This window comes from Pelodiscus sinensis, chromosome 14, assembly GCF_052426305.1.
Source record: "Pelodiscus sinensis isolate ZL-2025 chromosome 14, ASM5242630v1, whole genome shotgun sequence".
In the NCBI taxonomy this organism is placed as follows: Eukaryota; Metazoa; Chordata; order Testudines; family Trionychidae; genus Pelodiscus; species Pelodiscus sinensis.
Window position 1 is genome coordinate 21656202 of NC_143065.1, and position 25826 is coordinate 21682027.

General features: G+C 42.5%; 1 protein-coding gene across 3 annotated transcripts in view; it reads right to left on the bottom strand.

Annotated features, from left to right (window-relative positions):
• Positions 1–4129: 4129 nt before the first annotated feature.
• The window catches only part of LOC102444907 (tropomodulin-3), a 53959-nt gene continuing 32262 nt past the window's right edge, over positions 4130–25826 (bottom strand). For 2 of the 3 annotated variants that reach the window (XM_075897250.2, XM_075897249.2), the window contains exons 4-10: positions 22868–22990; positions 21890–21979; positions 18266–18396; positions 17325–17432; positions 15427–15570; positions 12743–12887; positions 4130–7402 (exon numbers count right to left, since the gene is read on the bottom strand). In XM_075897250.2, coding sequence (XP_075753365.1) covers positions 7368–7402; positions 12743–12887; positions 15427–15570; positions 17325–17432; positions 18266–18396; positions 21890–21979; positions 22868–22990 — 776 coding nt within the window. In that variant the 3' untranslated portion in view covers positions 4130–7367. Of the gene's footprint in view, positions 7403–9465; positions 9605–12742; positions 12888–15426; positions 15571–17324; positions 17433–18265; positions 18397–21889; positions 21980–22867; positions 22991–25826 lie in introns of all 3 variants that reach the window. The other variant, XM_089782030.1, reaches the window with a different exon arrangement.

Sequence of the window (25826 nt, forward strand, 5' to 3'; positions counted from 1 at the left end):
CCCTGGCCTCCCCTCCCACGCATCCTTCTCCCCCCCCCCCCCCGGCCCCAGAATGTCCTCCCTGACCCCTGAGTGCATGCGCGGCGTGCTGAAACGCTGCGCAATAGCTGAGAGGGAGATGCCTGGGCGTGGCATGACCTCTCAGCCCAGGACTTTAAAACCGTGCGACCCAGCTCCAGGCCCGGCAAGTGGTCAGGAGCTCTGGAAGCAGCTGGGGCCCGATCACGGACTCCAGCACAGCAAACTGGAAGGAAGAAGGTAAGGTAGGGTGGGGGTTTGGAGGAAAATGGGGGAAGGGGTGGGAGAGGAAGGGGCTTGTACTGAGGGGAAGGGGGCAGGTCAGGAGAAGAAAGGGGAAGGTACCAAGGTACAGGGTGGAGGAGAGACAAATGCCAGGTGTAGGGTTGCCAGGTGTCCAGTATTCACCCAGTCTAGCATTTTCGCTTCCTGTCTGGTTAAAAAAAAATTTCAGAGAATACCAGACACCTGAGATGTCCGGTATCTTCTGATTTTTTCCCCAGCCAGGAGGCGAAAATGCCTGGCACCTGGCAACCCTACAAACACTCAGCACCCTGCCTCCCACCACCCCCAGTCCCCCAACTCCAGCCCCCATGCTTACCTGGTTCCCCAAGGCTGCCGGCACAAAATGGCTGCTGGCCAAAAGACGTAGGGGAAGCAATGCTTCCCCTGGGTCTTAGTGCTCAACTTCTCCCCTGTTCATATCCCGGCACTCACTCTTAAAGAGGACATGCTGTTTTAATGCTGTTCCATTTTAATTTTTTTTTTTTTTTTTTGCTCAACAACTTTGGTCTCCCCGGCCCCCTTTTTTTCCTTCAACAGAATTTTTTCCCAGTGTGGTGGTGGTGGTGGTGTGTGTGTTTTGGGGGGGGGGGTTCAGTATTTTTGTTTCAACCATCTGGCAACCCTAGCCAGGCAGCCAAGTGGAGACTGAGGAAAAGGGCAGGAGGGGAGGTATCAGTGGGAGGTGGGACAAGGTGATGCTGGGAGAGGAGAGGGTAAGGGCATTGGGGGCTAAAGGGGAGAGGTGCTGGAAGAAGACTTGAAAGAAGGGATGGGCATGAAGAAGCCAGGGATGGAGCAAGTCGTGTGAGGGCACAGAGGTATGTGAGGAACAGGGGCAGAGGGTGGTGAGGGGATGGGCATCAGGGAAAAAGAGGGCAAAGGGGGGCACCAGGAGGGTGCGGGGGTAAGGGAAGGTGCAGGTGCCAGAGGATTCTCGGGGTGAAGCAGAAGAGCAGACACCTGCAGGGGAGGGATCAGCATCAGAGGAGAGAGGCAGGGCAGATGTGTAGAGGAAGGTGCTAGGAGAGGGGATGAGGTGGTGTGGCTCACATGATCAGAGTGGGGCTACTGGAGGAGTGGGCACGGGGGGAGAGAAGGGCTGGTGGAGGGGGGCAGGTCTCAGAAGGGATGAGAGCAGTGAGAAGGGCAGGAGTCCAAGTCAGGACAGCAGAGGAAGGTGAGGGGTTGGGAGGCAGCAGGCACAAGGGGAGCTGATGGAGCAAGGTGAGGAGACATGGCAGCAGAGGGAAAGGGTAGAGGTTTATAAAATATTTATTAATAACTTGAGTGCCACAGTGGCACATCCAAACAAGCGACATGAACCCAGTACTGGTGCACAACACAAAATTCGTTCTGCTCATGGGAAGAAACTCTTAGGGTACGTCTAGACTACATGCCTCTGGCGACAGAGGCATGTAGATTAGACTACCCGGCATAGGAAAATGAAGCGGCAATTTAAATAATCGCCGCTTCGTTTAAATTTACATGGCTGCCGCACTGAGCCGATTAGCTGTTTGTCAGCTCAGCGCGGTAGTCTGGACGTTCCGCGATTGACATCAAAGGCATTACCTGTGAGGTCGACAAATGCCTTTGATGTCGACCGAGGAGCGTCCAGACTACCGTGCTGAGCCGACAAACAGCTGATCGGCTCAGCATGGCAGCCATGTAAATTTAAATGAAGTGTGTAGATGCACACTCAAAGACATCTAACTTCTCTAAGTGATTTTTAACTTGTCTTTTTTTATTTTAACTTCTAAACCCACCCCATTCCCACTTGCATTCACTATGTTAGGCATCCCATCACCATCAAACTTCTTGACAAAAACCAAAACACGTAAGTAATTAAGCACCTCTGCCATTTCCAAATTTCCTGTTATTGTTTCCCCCTCTTCACTGAACAATGGACCTACCTTGTCCTTGGTCTTCTTCTTGCTTCTAATATGTATAGAATGTCTTCTTGTCACTATGTCTCTGTGAAGAAGTGGGGGAGTTTTGGGTGTTGAAAGGTAGGGAGATTGCATGCAGGAGGGCACTCAGTGTCCCTGGGTGTTACTAGTTTAATGTGGTAAGGGGAAAGGGAGGAGTTGTTGCAGGGAACAGCACACACCTGGAGCTCCAGAGACTGATGACTGGGAGACCCTTGCTCGGATGACACAACTGGTTCTGGCCAGAGGGAGAACAATGAGCTGCAGATAGGAGACCTTGGTGATATGCCCCGCTGGTTTCAGCCAGGGGAGAACAATGGATGGAGAGGAGAGGCAAGAAGAGAGGGGCCCAGGTGACCCTGTTTACCTGGATAGAAAACAATGGAAAGGGGAGGGGCTGCTGTAGGGGGGTTCTGAACAGAACAGGGAGAGAGCAGGCAGAGCCCACTTGGCTGCAGGGGAGACTCAGATGTGCTGGGCTGAGGGGGGGAGTGGCAAGCCTACAGGCCTGAGAGATCCTTTGCTGCAATCAAAGCTCAATGAACCCTCCTGTTTTGTGCTGGCTGAGAGATGCTCTGGTATGGAGAACAGAGTTGCACTATTTCCTCTGGGAGAGGAGGCCCTGAAAGTCCAGAGGAAGTGGACTCTCCTAGGGGCTCATGGCAGAGACAGGTCCTGAGAGGCACCATCTTGAAGGCAGAGTGGCGGAAAGAGGACTCCCTGAGAAAGGGCTGTCGCACTGGAGTGGACTCCCTGAGAAAGGAGTCACACTGCTATTATACTGGAGTGGGTTCCCTGATAAGGGGCTGTCACACTGAAGGGGGAAGTTCTGCCTGGAGTCCGATGTGTGAGCCGTGATAGTCACTAGCTAGACTGAGCTCGTTTTGTGCTTCACCATTCTAATCTTGCCCCTGTATAATTGTGTTATTTGCTTATATTCAGCCTTCGCAATTTGACCTAGTTTCCACTTTTTATATAACTCCTTCTTGATTTTTAGATCATGTAAGATCTCCTGGTTAAGCCAAGGTGGTCTCTTGCCATACTTTCTATCTTTTCTATGCAGTGGTATTGTTTGCTTTTGGGCCCTTAATGTCCCTTTGAAAAACAGCCAACTCTTCAGTTGTTTTTCCTTTTAGCCTTGCTACCTGTGGGACCTTACCTACTAGCTCTGAGTTTACTAAAATCTGCCTTTCTGAAATCCATTGTCTCTATTTTGCTATTCTCCCTTTTATCACGCCTTAGAATCATGAATTCTATGATTTCGTGATCACTTTCACCCAAGCTGCCTTCCACTTTCAAATTCTCAACCAGTTCCTCCCTATTTGTTAAAATCACATCTAGAACAGCTTCCCCCCAGTAGTTCTCTCTATCTTCTGAAATAAAAAATTGTCTCCAAAGCAGTCCAAGAACTTATTAGATAATCTGTGCCCTGCTGTGTTAGTTTTCCAACATATGTCTGGATAGCTGAATTTTCCCATCACCACCAAATCCTGCACTTTGGACGATTTTGTTAGTTATTTTATAAAAAAGCCTCATCCACCTCTTCTGCCTGGGTAGGTAGTCTATAGTAGACTCTTAGCATGACACCATGCTTGTTTTTTAACCCCTTTTAACCAGAATGAGCAGAAGCTAAAACAAATCTAGTTTATAGGCTTAAATGGCTGTGTGCATGGAACTGGACTGACAACAGTTTGATACTATTAGTTATTTTCTGCCATGTGCTTACGGCTCCCCCCCCCCCCCAGGAAAATTAAATCCTAGCCAATGACAGCTGTTGATTCCCAGAAGAGCTGCTTGGGCATAAACATTCTCAAAATACAAAAATACAAGCAGGAGCACAAAGTGTACACCAGCTTAGTCTTTCTGCTAAATAATGCTCTGTTAAAAACAAGCAAGCAATATATGTTTCAGAAAATTTAATGTAATACAACTTGACAGCCTACAGTGCTGATATGCTAAAATACTCAGTTCATGTTTCCTCAACAGAAACTTAAATTTAACAGACTCTGTAATTCATAGCTTACAATCAGCATTATTCATACTTAAAAGCTGTGGAGATGATGAGGACATTTTTCTAGAGTATAATTGTAAGTAGATAATTTGTAGAATGTTTGGGGTACATATTTAGTCTATGATTCTGTATATTAAAAATGGAACCCCAAACTATCAAAGTGTGTGGTTACTTGATTTCCAGATTTAATGCATATTTTAAAAAGCAAAGTGATTTAACTATGAATCAATTAGACTAAAGAAAGCACATAATCACCACCTTTTTTGGAAAAGTACCCTGTTTTTTATAGTCATTTATTGCTATAGAAATACCACTGATAAAATATGAGCTCATCATATCCAAGAGCTTACTATATATTTGAAGTCCATAAATCAAGAAGTCAGCTTTGCTTGCTGAGTTTGATTACGGTAACTTGACAGTTCTGGAGACTGGATTCCTTTATTTATCCACACACAAAAGCAGCAATTATTAAAGCATCTTTATATTGGTCTTCCAAATGTATCTCAAACCTAAGTTGGAGGGAACAAGCCTGAATGGTTCATTCTCTATGTTCACTCTGTCTGATTTCTTTGCTAAGGTTGCTGCCGCCATGTGGCCCCTCAGCCGTTCATAACAGAACTATCAAACTGATTTCACTGGTGCTATGCCATTAAGAATCTGGCACAACTTTCAACTGTGACAGGACTCCTGACCACAGTGTCTTCAACCAACCATTGATTTCCACTTACGCCACTGATGAGCCGGACAGAATTCAAACAAGTAGCATAGAGAACAAGAAATGCTTTTCGTTACCAATTCTCCCCCCACATCATTGCGTTTCACTTTCCTCCTCTATCTTCAATTACAAGTATAAAGCAACCGGCTAATATGCCTAGATGCAGATAAAACAGGTATTACAAAAATGAGATTTTGTAAATATGCACACTTTAGACAACAGAAGGAAGAGAAGGTTTTTCTGCTTTTTGCTGATTTGACACAAAATTATTACCTGGTGTTTTAAACATTAGGCACCGTAAAATAGCTTCAGAAAACTCAATTGTATACCATGCTTTGGCCACACCTCTATAGCACCATCTCTTGAAAAGACATTTAGCTTTTAAAATGAGTTTGCATGTACATGTACAAGAACTTAAACTTTAGGATAGCATTCTCACAAAGACTGCTTAAATTATGTAAAAAATTAAATATTGTAAACTAAGGCAAAAGGAATCTCTTATGACCAACAATTCACATTTCTGTCTATTAAAAAATGTGCAGAGTAGGAAATCTTTGGTTTTTCAATAACATTCATTTCAACTTCCTTTCATTTTCACATGGTTACATCCATGTCTTTTAGGCCACAATACACTGATGTTTATTCAGAATTAATCACAACATTTCCACTTTTGAAATGGTAATTCATTTTTCCACCCTTATAAAACTTAGTTATCTCTTCATTGAAGGTGCTATATATAGTGTAAAAGTTGCACTGTATTTGCCGTACAATTTTAATTCATTTTCAGACTGAAGTCTGTACTTTCTAAAGACCTAAAATGTGATTTGGAGTAACACAGAAATAGACACAATAGGGGACCTTTCTAAAGAACAAGTTTTACAATTAAGACTCTACTTAAACATGATGCAAAAATCCCATTTTTTCTCCACATCACCTATATGGCTTTTACAAAAATATACTGTAATTATGTTCATTTTATGGACACTGGAAAGTTACATTAGTTGAATTATAAAAGTTACTGTAAATAAACTGTCCAATTCCTTGGAACATGTTCTGCTATGGTCTAATGGTCAATACTGTGTAATCAAGTATAGTGCAATTCAAAAGTAGCACAAATAAAACCTAAGAGTCTATGCTGTTATGTACAGAAACAGAAGTGACTTTTGTTCACTAATTTGTTTTCCTAGAAACAGAGCTCTAAATATTTCTTTTTAAAACAAATGGCTCGAAATAACAGCAAGAATGTACCCCCTGCGGATTAAACACTACCTTTTTTAAGTTTCTGTAAAGTTTGTTGTGATGATGGGACAAGAGGACCTTTTTTCACAGTGGAAGGTAAAGATCCATCTAACACAGTGGTCACTATTTCACAGAAAGTATGGTTGACAGCTATTTTCAGTTTACTAGCTTTAAAACAGGATTTCTTAGTTGCAAGCTGCCACAGGAGCCTGATTTAAAATGCATGAAACTGCTTTTCCTATGCACACTACCAGCATTTCTTAAAGAATGCATGTCCACTACTGCTAGAAAACACCTATGTCACTTAAGGTATTTAGATACAAATTTTTATACAAGAATATAAACAATGCTGATGAACATACCAAATCAATCTGAAGTCCAGTTAAGAGACATCAGAACAAAGTACTGTCTCTAACTATTCAGAAAGGTAAGCTACTTTGGACGCTTTTTCTCTTTTTTTTTGTTTAGTTTAGTACAGATGTAGATTTTTCAGGACACTCATCCTCGTATTTTAATTAGCTCTCCAAAATATAATGGAGCCCTTATTCAATTCCTGTTTACATAAAAAAAGAGATGACTTTTAAGCTTTATTGAAGTATCAAGAAAGCATATTAACCAATCAACAAAAAAATTAAAAAGGAAGAACTGCAACTGACAGCTGTGAAAGATTTATGTTCAGTGTATGTGAACAAGAGAGCTCAAGTAATAGCTACAAAATAAGAGTCCAATTGTTCTGTGTGAAGAATCCCTTTTCTCTGAAACATTGTTCCCAAAAATATATAAATCCCTCCATTTAAATAAACATCCCCAGCTTTCCTATCAGAAACATACTCCACTGTTTGCTCACTGATCCCTTCATGAGTCATTCTTTGAATATAGACAAGAATTACACTCATTTCACAATTTACATTATTTTAGTGGAAAGTATACCTAAAGTCTTGAAATACAAAAAAGTTCTCAAACTGATTTTGCAGTCTGGTGCTGTTACTATGTCTCAAACTGAAAAATGTGATGCATATCATACAGATCTAAATATAACTTTACTAAAAAGGAATGGGGTTTCCAGTCTTTTCCCTTCTACCCAGGTAAATGAAGTCTGAGATTGCCAACGTCCACAATGAGCCTTGAGGACTTTTGAAATCTTCACACAATACAATTCTAGCAGCCACAAAGTTTAGTGGTAGTCTCCTTCAACCCTTCTCTTGCGAACTGTGTTCATAAGGAAAGAGAAAATACAATTATAAAAACTGTAATGACTGTCTTAAGAATCTGCACAATATCGTAATAGCTAATGGGACAATTAATAGTCATTAACTTTTTAACCATTTAATTCCAAGAAAAGCAGTTAATTAACATTTAATTCTGTTCATAATTTCAAATGTGCTCATTAGTAACTGAGTAACTTATTCCAATACAGGCAGTCCCCGACTTACGCGGATCTGACTTATGTCGGATCCGCACTTACGAATGGGGCTTTTCTCGCCCCGGACGTCGCGGGCAGCGGGACCGCCCAGAGCGCAGCGGTCCCGCCACCGCGTCCTCCGGGTGAGAAAAGCTGCTCCGGGTCTCCCTGGTGTGCTGGAGGGGACTCCCCAGCACAGCAGGGAAACAGGAGCAAAGCCGCAGAGGCGGGGGACCCCGCCACCTGTGCGGCTTTGCTCCGGGGCAAAGGAGCAAAGCCGCACGGGCAGCGGGGTTCCGCTGCCTGTGCGGCTTTGCTCGGGTCTCCCTGCTGTGCTGGGGGGGACTGCCTCCCAGCACAGCAGGGAGACAGGAGCAAAGCCGCAGAGGCACGGGACCCCGCCGCCTCTGCGGCTTTGCTCCGGGTCTCCCTGGTCTGCTGGGGGGAGGGGGGGGGGCGCAGCCCCCCCCCCCCCCAGCAGACCAGGCTTTTGTTGTGGATGCCTGGGGAAGAGCAGCTGGGGTGCTGCCGGGTTGGTCCTGGGGGGACCTACTCGGCAGCGCCCCAGCTGTTCTGTCCCAGGCTCCAGAATCAGCCGCTGTTGAAACTGATCAGTGGCTGATTCCAGGAAGCTGGGGGCAGAGCAACTCTGCCTCGGGCTTCCTGTAGTCAGCCCCTGGTCAGTTTCAGCAGCAGCGGCTGAATCTGGAGCCAGTTCCGAGTTACGTATAAATTCAACTTAAGAACAAACCTATAGTCCTTATCTTGTACGTAACCCGGGGACTGCCTGTACTCATGAAGAATTTAAGATTTATATGGCAAGAATTAAAGAATATATGATGTCATATGAGTTGAAATTTGGTGAACAGATTTAACAGTTATTCTTGACTTCATATATACCATTCTCTATCACTGTGCTTAATTATAGTTAATTAGGAATATACAAAAAGCTTCAGAACACTTTAAGTAATAGTAAAAAATTGCACTGAACATGTGTTAATATTATAATATGATAATCTTCTATTATTAGAATGAATACATTTTCAGATCTCTTAAAAGACTAAATTACAGAAGGAATGAACCAAAGATTGGTGAATAAAGTTACTGAAACTCACATGCTGTTTACAATTAAAAGAATATGTAATAGTGACTGAATGACTGGAGTACACTTCATGTTTAATGTACAAGTAAAATAATGAGTTTTTCTTGTGGTCTCTTTCACGTGCAAATTAACTTCTTTTCTGAGCACATACAGAAATTTGAAAGTGGATTACGAGTTTAAAAGCCTCAAGTTAGATAAGATGTTTCCACATTTTTTAAATTAGAAGTTACTATATATTTGCAAAAAACAAACCCAATATTAACAGTAGTTTAAATACATTTATAATTTATATTGCTATATCATGTGATTAAGTATCTGTTAGTTCTACATAAATTAAGTTGCCTGTCTTCTGCTTTGTTCAAATAAACGGACTTTAAAATTTTAATGCTATTTTGTACAATCAGAGTGGGATAATTGTTTTTCACTGCTAGAAATGATACTCCACTGATGCTCTGATTTGGAGTTGACAAGTCTTATAGACACCTACCATCAAAGCCTAAAATGTTACTTCTCAAATGAGTAGTAACCTACAGATCTTTAAACAGTTACATGCTTAGACTCTCTCACTCACTAATTTTTTTTTAAGTTTGATTGCAAAAGTAGATAAAGTGGTTCATACTTTATCTACTGGGCCTTCTCACTGTAATCCAATCACACAGTTAGAAATAAACTGGCACAGGGTCTTGGGCAAACAAGCACAGGGGTGCAGGACAGCATGAGAGAAGCAAGGGGAGAAAAGTTGTAAACAATTTGTCAGGAGAAACGTACAAAGACAGTGATGCGAGACTAAACATTTCCATTTCAGTGCTCAATACCCAACTGGGTATTCACAATAACCTGTCTCTGTAGCGTCAGGGCTGGAGAGATGAAAAGGCATTTGCAGAAAATTTTATTCGTATACTCCAGACTAAGAAAGCAAGAAAAAAAGGCAAGATATCAATAGAAAAACATAGAAATAGATTTTCAGCAATTAAATGCTAAAATCAGAACAGGTCAAAACAGGAAAGGTCACAACAAGCAGAGAAGTGCTTGAAATATGATGATGCAAGAGAAAAGATCGAGTCAATTGTTCTCAAATGTAGGCCATTTCAGAGGTAGTTATGTAGTATGTCAGGTGGCTTCCTATTCCCTTCAAATGACAATTTCTTTCCTCCTGTTCCTCTCTCCCTGGATTTTCACAGCTCTCATCTTCCCCACAAAGAGCTTTCGTCAATGAGAACCTTTTGACCTGTCAACAGCTGCTCAAACCTCAGCCCTCTGCTTTCAACAGGTTCCATCCACTAAGCTTCTTTGGTCCCTTGGAAACTATTCTGGCAAGCACCTGCTTTGCTTCCAGTCCTGAAGAGATGCCCCTCTTACACCACAGAGTGGGTATATCTATGCGTAACCAGAAAAAGGAACAACATAGTGAGGGGAAAAAAACCAACTTTAAAAACCTAACTGTTTAATATGGAGAAATTAACTATTGTTATTTAGCTGAAGGCTTAATGAACTACAGGCAGACTTATGTTGGATCCGCAGTTACGAACGGGGCTTTTCTCGCCCCGGAGGACTGGAGCGGCGGGACGCCAGATGCGCTGCAGTCCCACCGCCCCCATCCTCCGGGGCGAGAAAAGCTGCTCCACGTCTCCCTGGTCTGCTGGGGAGGAGCGGCGCTACTGGAGCAACCCAGCAGCACCCAAGCTGCTCTGCCCCAGGTGTCCCCAAGTCAGCCACTGCTGAAACTGACCAGCACTGACTACAGGAAGCCCGAAGCAGAGTTGCTCTGCCCGGGGCTTCCTGGAATCAGCTGCTGATCAGTTTCAGCAGCAGCTGACTTGGGGACGCCTGGGGTTCTTAAGCTGAATCTGTATGTAAGAACTGGCATCCAGATTCAGCCTGTTGAAACTGACCAGCGGCTGATTCCAGGAAGCCCGGGGCAGGGCAACTCTGCCTCGGGCTTCCTGTAGTCAGCCGCTGGTCAGTTTCAGCAGCAGCTGAATCTGGATGCCAGTTCCGACTTACATACAGATTCAACCTAAGAACAAACCTACAGTCCCTATCTTGTACGTAACCCGGGGACTGCCTGTAAAATGACTGGAGTGGGGGGGCAGAGATGGGAACTGGAACAGCTATAACCACACTGGGCCAGCAGGGGGCAAGGATGGAGAAAGGGACAGCTATCTACTACATATTTCACAAAGTTTGTCTGTCACCCAGCTGGGGTCATACACCTCTGCCCCCGCTGTGCCCACTGCAGCTGCATCTGATCCCAAGCTGCTGTGGTGACAGAGCTCGGGCAATCCTCTCTTCCCAGGGCAGCCTACGTGCTGAACCCTCGTCCCAAGCCCCAATCCCAGAACAATGATTTATATGAAGAAAAACAAAAATCGTATTTGAGTTAAGGACCCAAGCAACGCTGAGTAAATCTTCTAGTTACACTCATAACTAGGCTTCAAGTTGCCTCATTATTTCAGTTAGCTGCATCTGTGGTACTGTGTACTGGCAGTGTGGATTAATTTAGTCTCTCCATTGGAGTACTAATCAGCAGGTGGACTGGCTGGCCTCCCATCTCACACTGGCTGCAAGATAAGGGATATGCCCTTCACTTGAATTTAAGCAACTATCCATTATATCAAGTCAATTGATTGGGATGATACAGTAACAAGATTCTGGTAGATTTTTCCTTTCTGTACATCAAAGCAAAACCACCAAATATTCTTAATCCTTTTGGAATCCGGGAATTAACATCTACTAAGAGACAAGGTAATTTGACTATTTTAAAAATTCATAATTTTAATGTATCCTTTTAAAAGAAATACTGAATCTTATGCAAGTCAAAGCCAGATCTATATTGAAACTTATTAGGCATAGTCTGCTCGTTATTTCCCATCTCTTTATTATTCTTTCTAGTTTTAGAGCAGGGGAGTGGTAGGATCCTTCCCCCCCCCCCCCCAATCAGGGATGGAGATATATAGATATATATATATATATATATCTCCATCCTCTCTCTCTCTCACACACGCGCACGCACGCGCGCACACACACACACGCACACGCAAACGCACACGCACGTGTCATGGGCCACATAGAGACCTGTGGGGGAGAGTGTGCACCATATTGGGGCTTCTCCCTAGATTCTGGTTTGGGGCCAGAAATGAGGGGTGGAAGGTGCAGGAGTGCATGAGGGCTCTGGGCTGGCATTATGGGCTCTGGGGCAGGGGTTGAAATGAGGGGTTCAGGGTGCAAGAAGGGGCTCTTGGCTGAGGTCCAGGGGTTTGGAGTGTAGAACAGGCTCAGGACTGGGGTATGTCATGGGGTGTGGGCTCTGGGAGGGAGTTTGGGTTCAGAAAGGGGCTCAGGGTTGGGGTGAGGGTGCAGGATCTGGAAGGGAATTGAGCTTGCGAGGGGGTTCCAACCTGAAGCAGGGGATTAAGAAGCAGGAAGGTGATGCTTACCTCAGATGTCTACTGGTCAATGACACAGCAAGGCTAGGCAGGCTCCCCACCTTTCCTGCTTCTGCTCTGCTCCCAGAAGCATCTGCCAGGTCAGGCTCATAGGCAAGCTGCGCATAACCAACAAGCACTGCCCCCACAGATCCTATTGGCTGTAATTCCCAGTAAATGGAAGCTGCAGAGCCAGTCTGGGAGTGGGGAGCAGCACATGGCATTTCCCTGATTACCCTTCTGCCTGGGGGCCTTCAGGGACATGCTGATGAGCAAGCACTCACTGCTCCAGCCGGGGATGGGTGAGAGGGGAAAAAGGCTTGGGACTTCCAGCCCACCGTGGGGAGATATGCTGCATGCCAGATGAAATGAAGCAGCAGGTTGCAGGTTCTCAACAGCTATTTTAAAGGGTACTGAAGAATTCTAGACTCTAGCTTGGCAACATGGAAAAATCTGTGAAAATTGAATAAAAGAAGGAAATTAAAAGAGGGGAAAAAAAGTAGAATAGGACTCATGTAAAGGAGAAAACTGAAAGAGCACTAATCATGTTTCATCTCACAATTAAAACACAAAGCAAAAACATTAGCTGTGCCATTGAACAGTCTACAGAGAGGTCTTACCCAAATCATTGTTTTTTGTGATAGCTGCAGCTGCCCTGGTTCGTGGTCCCTGTTGTGTGAAATGGTATCCAAATTTAAGGATATTTGTGTTCTCCTCAAGCATTTTGGCAATTTCCATTTCTACAGCTGTTCCCAACTGCTGCCTCTGTTAACAAACATTACAACACTGATTTGAAAGACATGACAAATTCAGAGTACTGGCTGGTTTCTATTTTAAAAGCACCAATCATCAAAAATTAACCTGGCACCAATGTCACGTGGTTACCTACCGGAATATTATATTGAACCTTTGAAACACCCATCTTCATACCTTTCAGTTATATGCTTTTTTCCTCCTCCCCATTGTTGGTTCCCTGTATATTTTATTGTGTGTGGCCTATCTGATGTCTCTAATGGTAGCACTCTTGCAAGTTTCCCCACACTCTTGGGTTTCCTAAAAGGTACTGTGCATCCTAGAGCACAGCAAATAGGACAGCCCCAGAATACTATCAAGTCTGCTTGATACTAATGGCCAGAGACATTTCTGGACCTGCTGGACTAACATTTTAAAGGTAAACTGGAACATTAAAAAATCCCTTACTTAAATCAGCATGAAAATTCAGTTAAAGGGTTTTATATAGTCTCACCCATTAAAAGCAAGTTTTCTCCCTTTGCCACCACTGAGTAAGAGCATAATTATTAACAATATTTAACAAATTCTGTCAGAATCTCTCATTGTTTATGTAGAATGCTAAGCAAATCTGGCAAGAAAGAATGCCAACAAAATTTTAAGCAGCAAAAAAGACTTTGTTTTTGCATCTTAATGAAAATAAAAAGGCATATATCAAATTATGTTTTTCTGCTGTAATAACATTTAAATTATAAGACCGCGTAGGCACATGGACAGTTCTGGACTAAAACTCTTCATATAGGAACTGAAGAATAGATTTCATGGTTAAAGTCTTTATATTGCTTATTAGTTATACAAGCTTGTTTACAAGTCCATCAACACATTCTAAACTAAAATATTTAAAAATATTTGGTTCTTTTTATTCAAAGCAATGGAATCTACAGGGCAGTTAACCACAATTTTCCATGATCCTCACTTGAGGATGTCAAGCTCAGCAGTTACCTGAAAAGGAAGTATATTCTTAAATGAATAGAACAATACAGAAATCATAGACATGTAAAGCCAGAAGAGGCCTCAACAGATCATCTAGTCCAGGGATGTCAAACTTGAAGCCTACTAAGGGCCACACAAATGAAAACCGATAGCTTTCAGGACCACATAGGGTTCCCAGATTGTTTGTTGAGGGAGAGAAAAAAAAAAAGGCAGAAGGCACCAAGTACTGGTCTACCAGTCATAAGGCAACCCTAGGGATTCTCTGAACTGTCATTCATGCTTAAATTTGACACTTTACACATAGGTCTTGACAAGGACGCTAATTACCTTACCCATTACAAAGATAGCTTCCCCAATTATCACCTCTAATATCATTAGCTCACAGACATTTACCTCCCCGCCTCATCCCCCTTCTGTTCTGAAATTTGATTTGTTCTTTTCATATGTGTTCATTTTTTTGTTTGTATCCTTTGGTACATATGGTCATGCCAATTTTCTTCCACAATTTAATCTGAGGAAGTGGGTCTGGCCCACGAAAGCTCATCACCTAATAAACCATCTTGTTAGTCTTTAAAGTGCTACATATTCCTGTTTTTTGTTTCAGCTAGACCAGACTAACACAGATACATTACTATTCTATCTAACCTGTTCTTAAAAGATTACCAATGATAGGGATTCCAGAACCTTCTTGGGTAACCTGTTTTGGAGAGGTTAAGAGTTCCTAGGAAATTGTGCCTCAGAAAAGGAATAAGCCCCATCTCTTGCTCTGATATCCAAGGACCTCTCAGAGGAGGATAAAAAGGTCTGGTTAAAAAAAAAAAAAACACAGAAAGAAAAACCACTTTAACAAGTCTTAGCTGGTCAGAGAAAATCACAGATTCAAACTACTCCAGCCTCTAGTGTTTACCCTGACCAGTTAATACATGTTAAAAAATAGGCTTTGGCTCCAGTGAGATGGCCATCTGAAGTACCTTGACCAGCCCCACTGGAATGTAGAAAGGGAAGCTGTGTGCCATGATCATGCCAGACTTCTTCCATTTCATCTATGTTTAAAAAGCATCTCTCAGCTACTTTAAGTATTGCTAATTCCCCGCCTCCCTTTAATCTTTTTATTTTGGGTGATCAGGGAGATTTCTACCTAGCTAGCCCTGACCTCCAGACAGTTTTTTAAAAATTGTACATAAATTAATGTCTACATTCTATTTTTCCTCTTTCCCCATCCTTTATCATTATATGCACTAAATAGCAATGGAAGATTTATTTTTCGTGAGTTCATCTCTTCCTGCTTGCTGGGGAAATTATCTGAATGACAAAAAATAATGAATAAGTGACAAAAAAAGCAGCCCATCATGTCCCAAGAGGCATTTTGTCTGCTTTTTTTTTTTAATGGAAGTAAGTGACCAGGATAGGAAAGATTGGGAAAAGATTAACATTCAAATTTATTTAGGTACAAAATTGGTTTGTTTTTATTATTTTTGAAATTGTCACTAATCAGCAACTGTTTTCTCAAAGGTGGATCTGTTTGTTCAATTAGTTAGAATGAGAATACAGTAATTCCGCTATAATTCTATTATAGCCTCACCTGGTTATCGATTTTGACCTCTGTTAGGGTTTCATTCTCTTTTAGAGCATCGATCATTGTCAGAATGCCAACTCCGGTGATGAAATTGGATTCTATATTTAGACTTTTCAATGTTTTGTTCACTCTCAGCATGTCTGCAAAAGCCTTGAAATCAGGAAAAAAATAATTAAAATGAAAGAGCAAATTATACTACCATAAACTTAAACAGGACCAGACAGCGCTCTATCAAATTTATAACATCTGTGAATGTGGCCCAAAATTGGCAACACTTTATAGATGCTTAATGTAATTTGACAGACTTTTCTAATGCAAAAAAGTTTCATTTCTGTAGTACACAATTAGGAAACTGCCTGCGTCTTACATTGCTGCAAACTAAAAACCTTCATAGAATGTAAATTGTCTTTAATTAGCACACTGGCCCAAATCCACTTTATAAGCCTTTGCAGAAAACCCTTCACAGCATACAATAGTAAAAATTAAAAAGGTAACTAATTGACTTCTTGTTTGCCTGTGAAATTAGTTTTTGGTGATGTATAGCCAGATTTGACTTCCAAAATACCAATAATTTCTGTCCATTTGATCAGACAGTAAAATATAAGAGACTTGCTTTTAGCCACCAACTGTCAATGAAGTACACAAAATGATGGCTGGTTGGAAAATGCCATTTTGTCAAAATTAAACTTTCCATAGGAATGCATCTATTTTGACAACATTTCAAGTAGAAAAAATTGGAACAGAATTTCATTTAGGTCAAAACATTACATTAAGTTAAACCTTCGTGTATTAGGAGCTTTGGAGCCCATTGTATTAAAAATGCAGATGTGTATGTGTTATGATGTAATTGTATGCAATTCCTCTAAGAAGGGGTGCTAAGGTAATCCCTCCAGTTATCAGTCCTTTGAAGCTACCTCCTCCCAGAAATAGGCATATAACTAGTTCAAACTGGATTGTCCAGGGACTGGATAGACCACACACAAAAAAAAAGAGGATTTGGACAAATAGCAAGGACAGGCTTTCTTGGTCCAGTAAACGGACAGAACTGCTTGGTCCATGAGGGTCCCAAATCCTTAGTGAAGAGCTGGAATGACTGGGCTGACTGGGGCCCCATAAGACTTGTATGCTTGTTCTGAGTTGAAGCTGTGATGAACTTTGAAACCACAAGGAAACCCCTTTGATGAATTTCTGAAGAACTGCTCCTACAAAAGGCCATGTTGGAGGGAATGATCTTGGTAAGCTTACCTACAGCTTATTTTTTTTTAACATTTTTTTCTGTACTGTTTTTACCTTAAAAATAAAAGGCTTGCATTGGAAGTGCTGTATGGTACCTTATAACTGTGGATAATTACTTTATTATTAGTGCCTGAAGAAAATGCAAGATTGATGGCAGCCAACCTGAAGCGTAGAGTGGGAGTTCTTGGTGGACCAAGGAAAAGTATAGTTGTCCTGAACTAAGACATCTTAATAAAATGGTTCTTGAACCTGTGGTATATACAGGAAATGAAACTGATGGAATGAAACTGACAACTATTCAGCAGTAGACTTTTTTTTTTTTTGGAAGGGAGGAGGTCTCCATGCTTTCTCTCTCAAAGTGGTCTAAAATGAAATAGTTGAAGAACCACTTCCCATTCACCTAGTAGTTTTAAAACAGTGTTACTGTAGCTAGGTCTGTCCAGGATATTAGAGAGGCAAGGTGGGTGAGGCATTATCTTTTAAAGAAGTTGGTCCAATAAAATATATTGCCTCACCCACCTTGTCCTCCAGTAAGTGTTTTCAGAAAGCTTCTTTAACTTCATTTTTAACCCTTACATCCTGTTTTCATGATCTGGATTACAAGGGTGTTTAAACAGCTTTCAGTTCAAATTAACCCACTTCCAAACCCAAAAGAGGAGCTTACTTACAACAGCAACAGGGTCATTACTTCTAGTGGCTGCAAGGCTGAAATTCTTCACATGAGTGTTGGTTTCCAAAGCCTTGGCAAATTCTTTCAGCGTTGGAATTGGGATGTTCTTGAATTAAAGATGAAATGTGCACTTTTTGAACATTACACTTTATACATTATAGTGATTTTTTCTCTACTAAGCTCCTCCCTATTCTACATAGAAATATAATGGGATACCAGGTCTACCTTACTGATATCAATAACCAAGTCCCACAGCACAGGGTTGGATGTGGATGAAGGGCAAAACTGTATCCTCGACTCTGTCTGTTCAAATCACCTATCCTATACAATGTCTTTACTGTACTCAAACCTGTGCCACATTAGATTTAGACTAGAATAGTTATCTGTAAAAAGTGGGGCTTCTCAGCTGCCGCCTCGCTCTGGTCCATGGGGTTCCCTTCCTCCAGCAGCCAGTGGGCTCTGCTTCTCTGGCTGCAGGGTCTCCCTGCCCCTGGCTGGCAGCAGTTCTGCACTCCCAACTGACAGAGGCTTCCTTGCCCCCATGCCAGTGATGGCTCCACTTCCCCAGACAGCAGGGTCTGGCCAGTGGTAGCTCCACGCTCCCAGCTGGCAGGGTCTTCTCTGCCCCCGTCTGACAGCGAATCCATGTCCCCCACCTTACAGGGGCTCTGTCCCCCCAGCTGGTGGAGCTCCCTGCCTGGCCCTGCTCTGGCTGCTAGCCGCTGCCTGGGTGGGTTTCCTCCCTCCAGGCTGCCTGCCGGCTGAGCTCCCAGCTGCCAGGAACTTCTATGACTGGGACTCTCTAGTCTAGCGACATCCGTGGTCTTGCCAGACAACTGATGTTGCCAGACCACAGAGGTTTAACCTGTACAAAAGACACACTGAAAAGTTATTTTTAGGTGAGAAAAAATGCACTTATTGTAGTTTCCCAACAGTTACCTTGATATTGTTCAGATTAACTTCACCAAGGCGAGAGTCATTAACTTTAATTCTTTGCAAACTCTCCTCCACATTTGTGGGATTTGGTGGTTCATCTAAAACTGGTATAATCCTTTCACCTTTTACAATATCTGAAATATAAGAGGAGGAACACGAATCAAGAGAACCCATCAGATATATTAAGTTATTACATCTAGTCATCTGCCACATCTAGTCAACTTGTCCTCTGCCCATCCTGCCAAAAAGCAAAAAAAAAAAAAAAAAATGATGCTGTCCTTTTCCAGCCATGCTTTCACTCAGCAACTTTTTAAAAATAACTCCTTTGGTCACATCCACAGCTGTTCAAAAAAAAAAAAAAAAAGGGGGAATTGGATTACAAAAGAAACAGTTACCTGTTCTCCTAACTGGTGTTCAAGATGTGTTGCTCACGTCCATTCCAATCAGGTGTATGTGCACCATGTGTATGAACACTGGAAAATTTTTCCCTTAGCAGCTCCCGTAGAGTAAGCTGTGGATATGCCTAGAGTGGTTTTATACCACTATCAGTGCTTTTATACTACCGCTGACCCTATCCCTCCCTCGGTTTCAACAGTGGGGAAGGAGGGTGGGTATTGGAATGGACATGAACAACACATCTCGAAGAACACCAGTTACAAGAACAGGAAACAGTCTTTTCTTCTTTGAGTACTAGTTCACAGCGATTGCAAACAGGTGACTCCCAAGCCACTACCCCATTGAGGTGAGGTTAGTTAGGAATCACAGATGGAGCACTGCTCTACCGACAGCTGCATCCTCCCTAGACAGCCTATCAATGGCATAGTGTGCCATCAATGTATGTATGTATGGAGGACCACACAGCCACCCTACATATTTCTTGGAGTGGAACCTGTGCTACAAACGCAGTGGACGAGGCATGTGCCCTAGTCCAATGATCCATCACTGGAGAGGGCACCACCCCTGCCAGATCATACCAGGTGTGTATGCACCATACTATCCATGAAGATATACACTTCGCGGAGACTGGATCTCTTTTCATCCGCTCTGCTATTGCTACGAACTGAGTGCATTTTTTTTAAATGGTCTCATGCGGGCTATGTAGAAAGCTAGGGTCCTTCTCACATCTAATGTGTGTAACACCCATTGCCTAGTGCTAGAGTGCAGTTTTGGGTAGAAAACCGAGAAGAAGATACCTTGACCAAGGTGGAATTGGGAGACCACCTTTGGTAAAAAGGTCAGCTGCACTTGGTCCTTGTGGAACACCGTGTATGGGGGCTCCGATCAAAGAGCTCATAGTTTGGATACCCTCTTTGCCAACATGATGGCCACCAGGAAAGCCACCTTCATGGACAGACTAAGCAATGAACACTCAGCCATTGATTCAAAGAGGGTCCCATAAATTGAGCACTAAGTTAATCTCTCATGCGGATACAGGTGAGTATGGCTACAACCCTTCCAGCCTTTTCCTAAAATGGGTTACCATTGGGTGAAAAAAAGGGAACATTGGGAGCACTCTCGGTGGAAAGCGGACACAGACACTAAATGGACCTTAACAGAGGAGGGTGGTAGGCCCTGTATTCATAAGTGCAACAGGTAATCAAGTACCACTGGAATGGGTGCCTTCCTTGGGGAAGCATCCTGCTCTGTGTACCAGAAGGAAAATCCCCTCCACTTGGCCAAGCACGCTCTCCTAGTAGAGGGTTTTCTGCTTCTCAAAAGAACTTCCCAAACTTGGGTTGTGCATTGAAGCTCTAATGGATTGAGCCATCCAGCTTCCATGCCATGAGATTGAGTGAGTGCAGGTCTGGGTGTCTGAGATGCCCCTGGTGTTGTACGAGGAGGTCTGGGTACAGGGGAAAGGGTATTGGGGCCTCCACTGACAGGGTGAGAAGGATGGAGAAGCAATTCTGACATGGCCATGCCGGCACAAGTAGGATCATGCACGCCTTGTCCAGGTGTGCCTTGAGCAGAACCTGATGCAGTAGGAGGATTGGGGGAAATACATACAATAGTTGCCTCCTCCCCCAATGGATTGCAAATGCATTCACTGTGGAACCTGGACTGCGATTCTGGAAGAAGCGGAAGTCTTTGCAATTCTTCTTCCATGTGGTAAATAGGTCTAGACAGGGAGTCTCCCACCCGCAGAAAATTGAGTGTAAAACATCTCTTCTGACCGACCACTTGTGGACCACAAAGGTCCTGCTGAAGGCATCTACAAGCGTATTCTGCAGGCCGGGGGGCACTGAGCCTCCAAGTGGATCTTGTGCCTTTTTTTGGGCTTCGAGGCAAAAGGTGAGACACGCTGTACTCCCTTGCTTGTTAATATAAACATCAGGGTTGTATTTTCTGTGCACACCAACATGTAGAGAACCTCCATCTGAAGGTAGAATACCAGGCAGGCCAGTCTGACTGCCCTTAGCTCCTTCAGATTGATGTCAACAGCCACGTCCATAGAGGACCATAAACCCTGGGTCCTTAGGTTCCCCAAGTGGGAGCCCCACTCCAGGCCCGAGGCATCTATTACAAGTGTTAAGGTAGGCACCGCTTCTGGGGCCAGAGTTGATGGCAAGTCCTAGGCCTCACACATGGGGGTTTGCCTGCGCTGTGCCGGGTCTTGCCACGGTCATGTCTTGTGGGGTGATCTGCCTCTGCTCTCTTGAAGTCTATGCAGTGTCAGCGAAGTCAATCAGAGCCAGTGGGCTATGGCACCAAGAGTCTTAAGCAGCACCTGCTTTTGGTGTGGTCTCGCACACAGAGGCCAGGGCACTCTGCATCAGGCTTGCACCTGGTTCCATCTTCTCTGTCTGGGGAGGTCTCAATGCTGCCTCCATGAGAAGCTGCTGGAGTTGGTACTACTGGTCTTTTCTTGTACAGGGCTTAAAACCAATAAAGATTTCACACTTTTCAGTGTGATGTTCTTCACCTAAGCAACAGAGACATGTACCATGTGGATAGTTGTTGGGCACAGGCTGTTTCTACTTGGTGCACGACGTAAACCCTAGGACATTAGGCATGCCCCAGAGCCCAGAGGGGCTAACTCTCTGTGGGCAACTGCCCACCTCCTATGAATTCTTTAAAGAAAAATACCATTAGGAAGAAAAAATGAAAATCAACAATCAACTGCTAGGGACTAGAGGCTTGAAAGTTCTAATGCCGCAACAGATAAGAAGGAACTGAGGGAGGGGTTGGGTCAGCAGTGGTATATGTGCCCTGATATGGCAGTGCTATTCTAGGGGTCTCCACAGCCAACCCAATGGGAGTTGCTAGGGGGAAAAAGTTTCTGATGCTCATGCACATGGTGTGCATACACCTGATTGGAATCGCCATGAACAAGCACTCAAAGAAGAAATATTAAAACCCAGACTCAATCACAAACACCCATGTTCACTCATTCTCCTATTATATAAAGTGAATATATTTAATCTCTTTTTATTAATTTCCACTCTTTCCACAGCTCATCTAATTTATTATTTGATGTAAAAATCTTAGTTTCCTAGTCAAAATTAAATGCTTTTTCTGTATCAAGAATATAAATGTAACATATTACATAGTTCATGTTGCAGTAGCAAAATGACTGGACACTTGAAATTGTACACAGGCTTTCATTTGGATCTGGACTATACTCACCTGTGAAGCTTTCATTGCTGACACCATTACTGCTTCCTACTACATCACAGAACTGAGAGTTGGGTATCAAGTTGTGCATTCCCAGGATAGCTGTAAGAGAAGAATTTTACTGTTCCCTGCTCTTTAAATTCAGACGTTGAAGAATATTTGAGAGATGAATAATTGCATCTGGCTGGAAAATGTCAGTTGTTTAATGAAAAGCATTCACCATTTGTGTACTAATTCTAATAACATTAAAGTAATTAATGTTCTATTTAGCCTGCCCTTTTCCAAAACCATCATCAAAACCCCACCAATAGACACCATGACCCAGAGTCAAGTGTGCAGTTTAAACCATATTCCACAATCCACCAGTCCCAAGCCAGGGAATCTGCCAGACCAGAGGACATCAATGCCAGCTTCATCCCTGGCCCCTGGGACACCAGGTCACCGCTGCTCCAGTGTCCGGGGCTTCAGTCTTTCCCAGTCTGGCAATGCTCCTACCTCAGCCTGCTGTTTTTTCTTCCAGGAGTTCTACAGCCACAGAGCACCCACGGAGTTGCTGGAGTAGGGAAGCCTGGATTACAGAGTTTCAACCTGTGTAAACCATACCCTTTGCTGCTTTGTCAGTCTGAAGCTAGTTTTACAAGGCACGCAATGTCACATCTCTACAGTTGAGGAAGGGATGTAGCACACATTTACTTAAACAATAATAATAAAAAAAAGGGCAGCCCGTTTAGGGGAGCTCTTAACACATTTCTTACTTATTTACATCCAAGAACAATAAAATGGTGAATAATTTTGTATGGGGGAGATAATTTGTACAATGCTTTTTCTGCAAACCTCCAAAAATGTGTAACGTGAGATGGTTCACTTTCTAAAACAACTAGACCTTCAGGCTTTACCAGTTTTCAGGTGACAAAGATATAGTAATAGTTACTACAGAATTACAATGTATTTATGAATATGCACAAACACACCCATGCTTTAAAAACTAACCTGCAAGATCACACAGTTCTGTATCTGTAGCACTTGTTAAAGCTTCCTCCAGTTCTGGATCAAGAGAGACTTTTTCTTCTATGAAAGACTGTACAGGCTTCTGCTTGGGGATAAATATTTTCCCTGTGTAGAAAGGAAATAAAGAGTCTGAAATTCCTTTGTATTATATATTCAGTTTCACTCACCTCACTGTATTACATATATACAAATACAGGTTTAGCTCTCCAGCTGGAACATCCCCCCCAACCATGAACCACCACTAGCTAGGAGACTGAAATCAGCCCACCAAATCCAAAAATGCTAATAGCAAAGGGACTGGTTTTGTCAAGTATGGTGGAATTAATTTCTGCCTAATTTGTTTTTAGAGGGTTGGAGGTGAAAAAGAGGGTGTGCATTGAAGAAAGTACAAATGTGAAGATCTGGTAAGTAGTCTGTAAGAAATATGGTATTCCAACCCTCAATATTAATCTCTTAAAGCAAGATAAATATTTTGTAAACATATCCATTTATATTAAATTTTCTCTACATGCACTTTTCTGTGCTTCAGGATTTACAGTGACTGAGGTCACTAACTGCACTACGAGACACCACTACTGGAAGAGTTCTAACCTGGACTCCTCAGGTTGGAGAGATACCAAACAATTCTTTGAGGATTCGGATTAAAATGTTTTCATTTTCATTTTTAGTGATATACATTCTGCTTCCAGTTTTGGATGAAGGGCTTTAAAATGAAAAAAAGCTATCCAAACCAAGTGCAATGTACGTGAATAGCTTCCGAAGAAAGAAAAGGCAAACTATATTTGTTAGATATTTGCATACCCAAGGATGCTCTTTTCTAAGCCGAGGTAGGCATTGTAGAACAGTCAATGAAAATACACTGGAGTTAAAATAAGCAACTACTGATAGCGCAGTCTCTCAGTTATTGCAGACAGAAGATGGCAGAAGTTATTTTTAGAGGACATGCAATATAACTAGTACTCTGGGTAGTACACACAGCATTTTGAATATATCAGTAATTGACAAGTCAAACTAAGAAATCAAAGAATGCAGCAAATCTTATTCTAACATTTATCTAACATTTATCAAAGTTTTAGGACTTGATTTCTGATGGAGTTATGGGCACCCAGTGCTTATCACATTAGAGAGACAAGTAAGGGGCTCAGTTCCCGACAACCAGGACAGCAGGCACAAATGGATACTGTAAGCAAAAGTTGATATTCTTTAACAGCCATAAGGTTTCTTTACGGAAAACACACAATATATTATAAGAGTTCATGCTTAAACAGACATTCAATTTTAAATGAAAAGGAATTTCTATGTTGAGCCTTTCTACTCTTGTTTCAAGTTACACCTAAAATGACTAATTGTGCAAGACACTCATTTTTCAGTTTGTTTACTTTGTACAGTCAACAGCAGAGTATGGTCATTCCCACTGTTTCCTGCATACATAGCAAGACAGAAAAAAATAAGATGGGATAGTGCTGAACAAAGTTACCTCCAACTTGCAGCTGTCATTTATATTCACTAGGATAATATCTAAAAGCCATTTTTTTGTTGGAAGGAAGTTGGCTCTCACCCACAAATTGTCACTGTACAGTTCTAAACGCCAGTTAATATTTTCATAGTTAAAACACAATTTTTCTTAAAATGCTGGAAATCTTTGTTTTTGCTTTTACCAAAAAACAAACTAAAAAACAAACCTGTTCATTCATTAAATTAAGCCTGAATTGCTTTTCACTGAATTAATCAGTTTCAGAACACCGAGCAAAAAACACACACCTAAAAGGAATGAGTCTCTTTGGAACATGACATTTGAGGGTGCAAAGGCTAAAGTGCTCATTAATATACCTAATGCAACTCGCCAATATTTAATATAGACGTTCATTTAATTTTCTGGAGCTAAATGAAAAAGGAAACAAACATAACTTGAACACATATAGTGATTTATGTCTTCAGTGACATTTTTTTCCTTCTAACCAACCTGAAATCATTCTTAAAAACTAATCCTAGAGTGGACATCTCTAACATTTATATAAAACTTTATTTTTACAACTTAGCAAGAGTATATTTCCTTACCACCGAAATATTAATGGAAAAAAAACCATTAACCATCATAATGTGGAAAAAACTGGTAGAATACAGCAAGTTCTGACCACCCATTCCCCTCCTTTCAGCGCAAAGGAGGGTTGATTATGTGGGACTGTTTTTTTAAGGTTATAATTTGGTCGTGGAGGACATGGACCTCCATGACTGACTTCAGCTATCAGCAGCAGCCATGCGTCCCAATCCTGTGGCTTCACCTACCTCTCAGCTTCAGCCAGAAACTGCCAGTGCATCCCCATTCTGCAGCTTCAGCCAGAACAGCAGCTTTTGTTCCCTCTCAGCCACTTTGGCAAGGGATGTGCACCCTAGTTCTCCCTCTCCCCAGCAGTGGGGCTGGGGCTATCAGTTTCCCCCCCTTCCCATGGAGCATGGACTATCATTTTTCTTTTTCCCATAATTCTGCCTTCCCCCCCTCTCTCCCACGACTGTTTTCATAATAGTCAGGGACATGTTGGTCACTGCTCTATAAATTTGTTTATTGCCCATGACCCCTGTGTGACTTTTACTAAAAATAACTGACAAAAATTAACCTTTTAGCTACAATTTGGAATCAATTGTTCAGCATAAGTAGTTCACACATATTTCAAGGGATCATTCAAGGTGAAGTGGCCCATTAACATCTCCAGTCACAAGCAGAAAAGGAAGGGGGCAGGGAGGTAAGCTGATAGTGGGTTGCAGACTGTTGTAAGGTTTCAGAGGTAGACACTTCTGTTTCAGCAAAAACAACAAGGAGTCCGGTGATATTCTAAAGACTAACAATTTTACTATGGTATAAGTTTTCATAAGCTACAACTCACTACATCAGATGAAGTGAAAGAAAAAGAAACAGAGAAAGAAACAGGGATACAGAGACAAG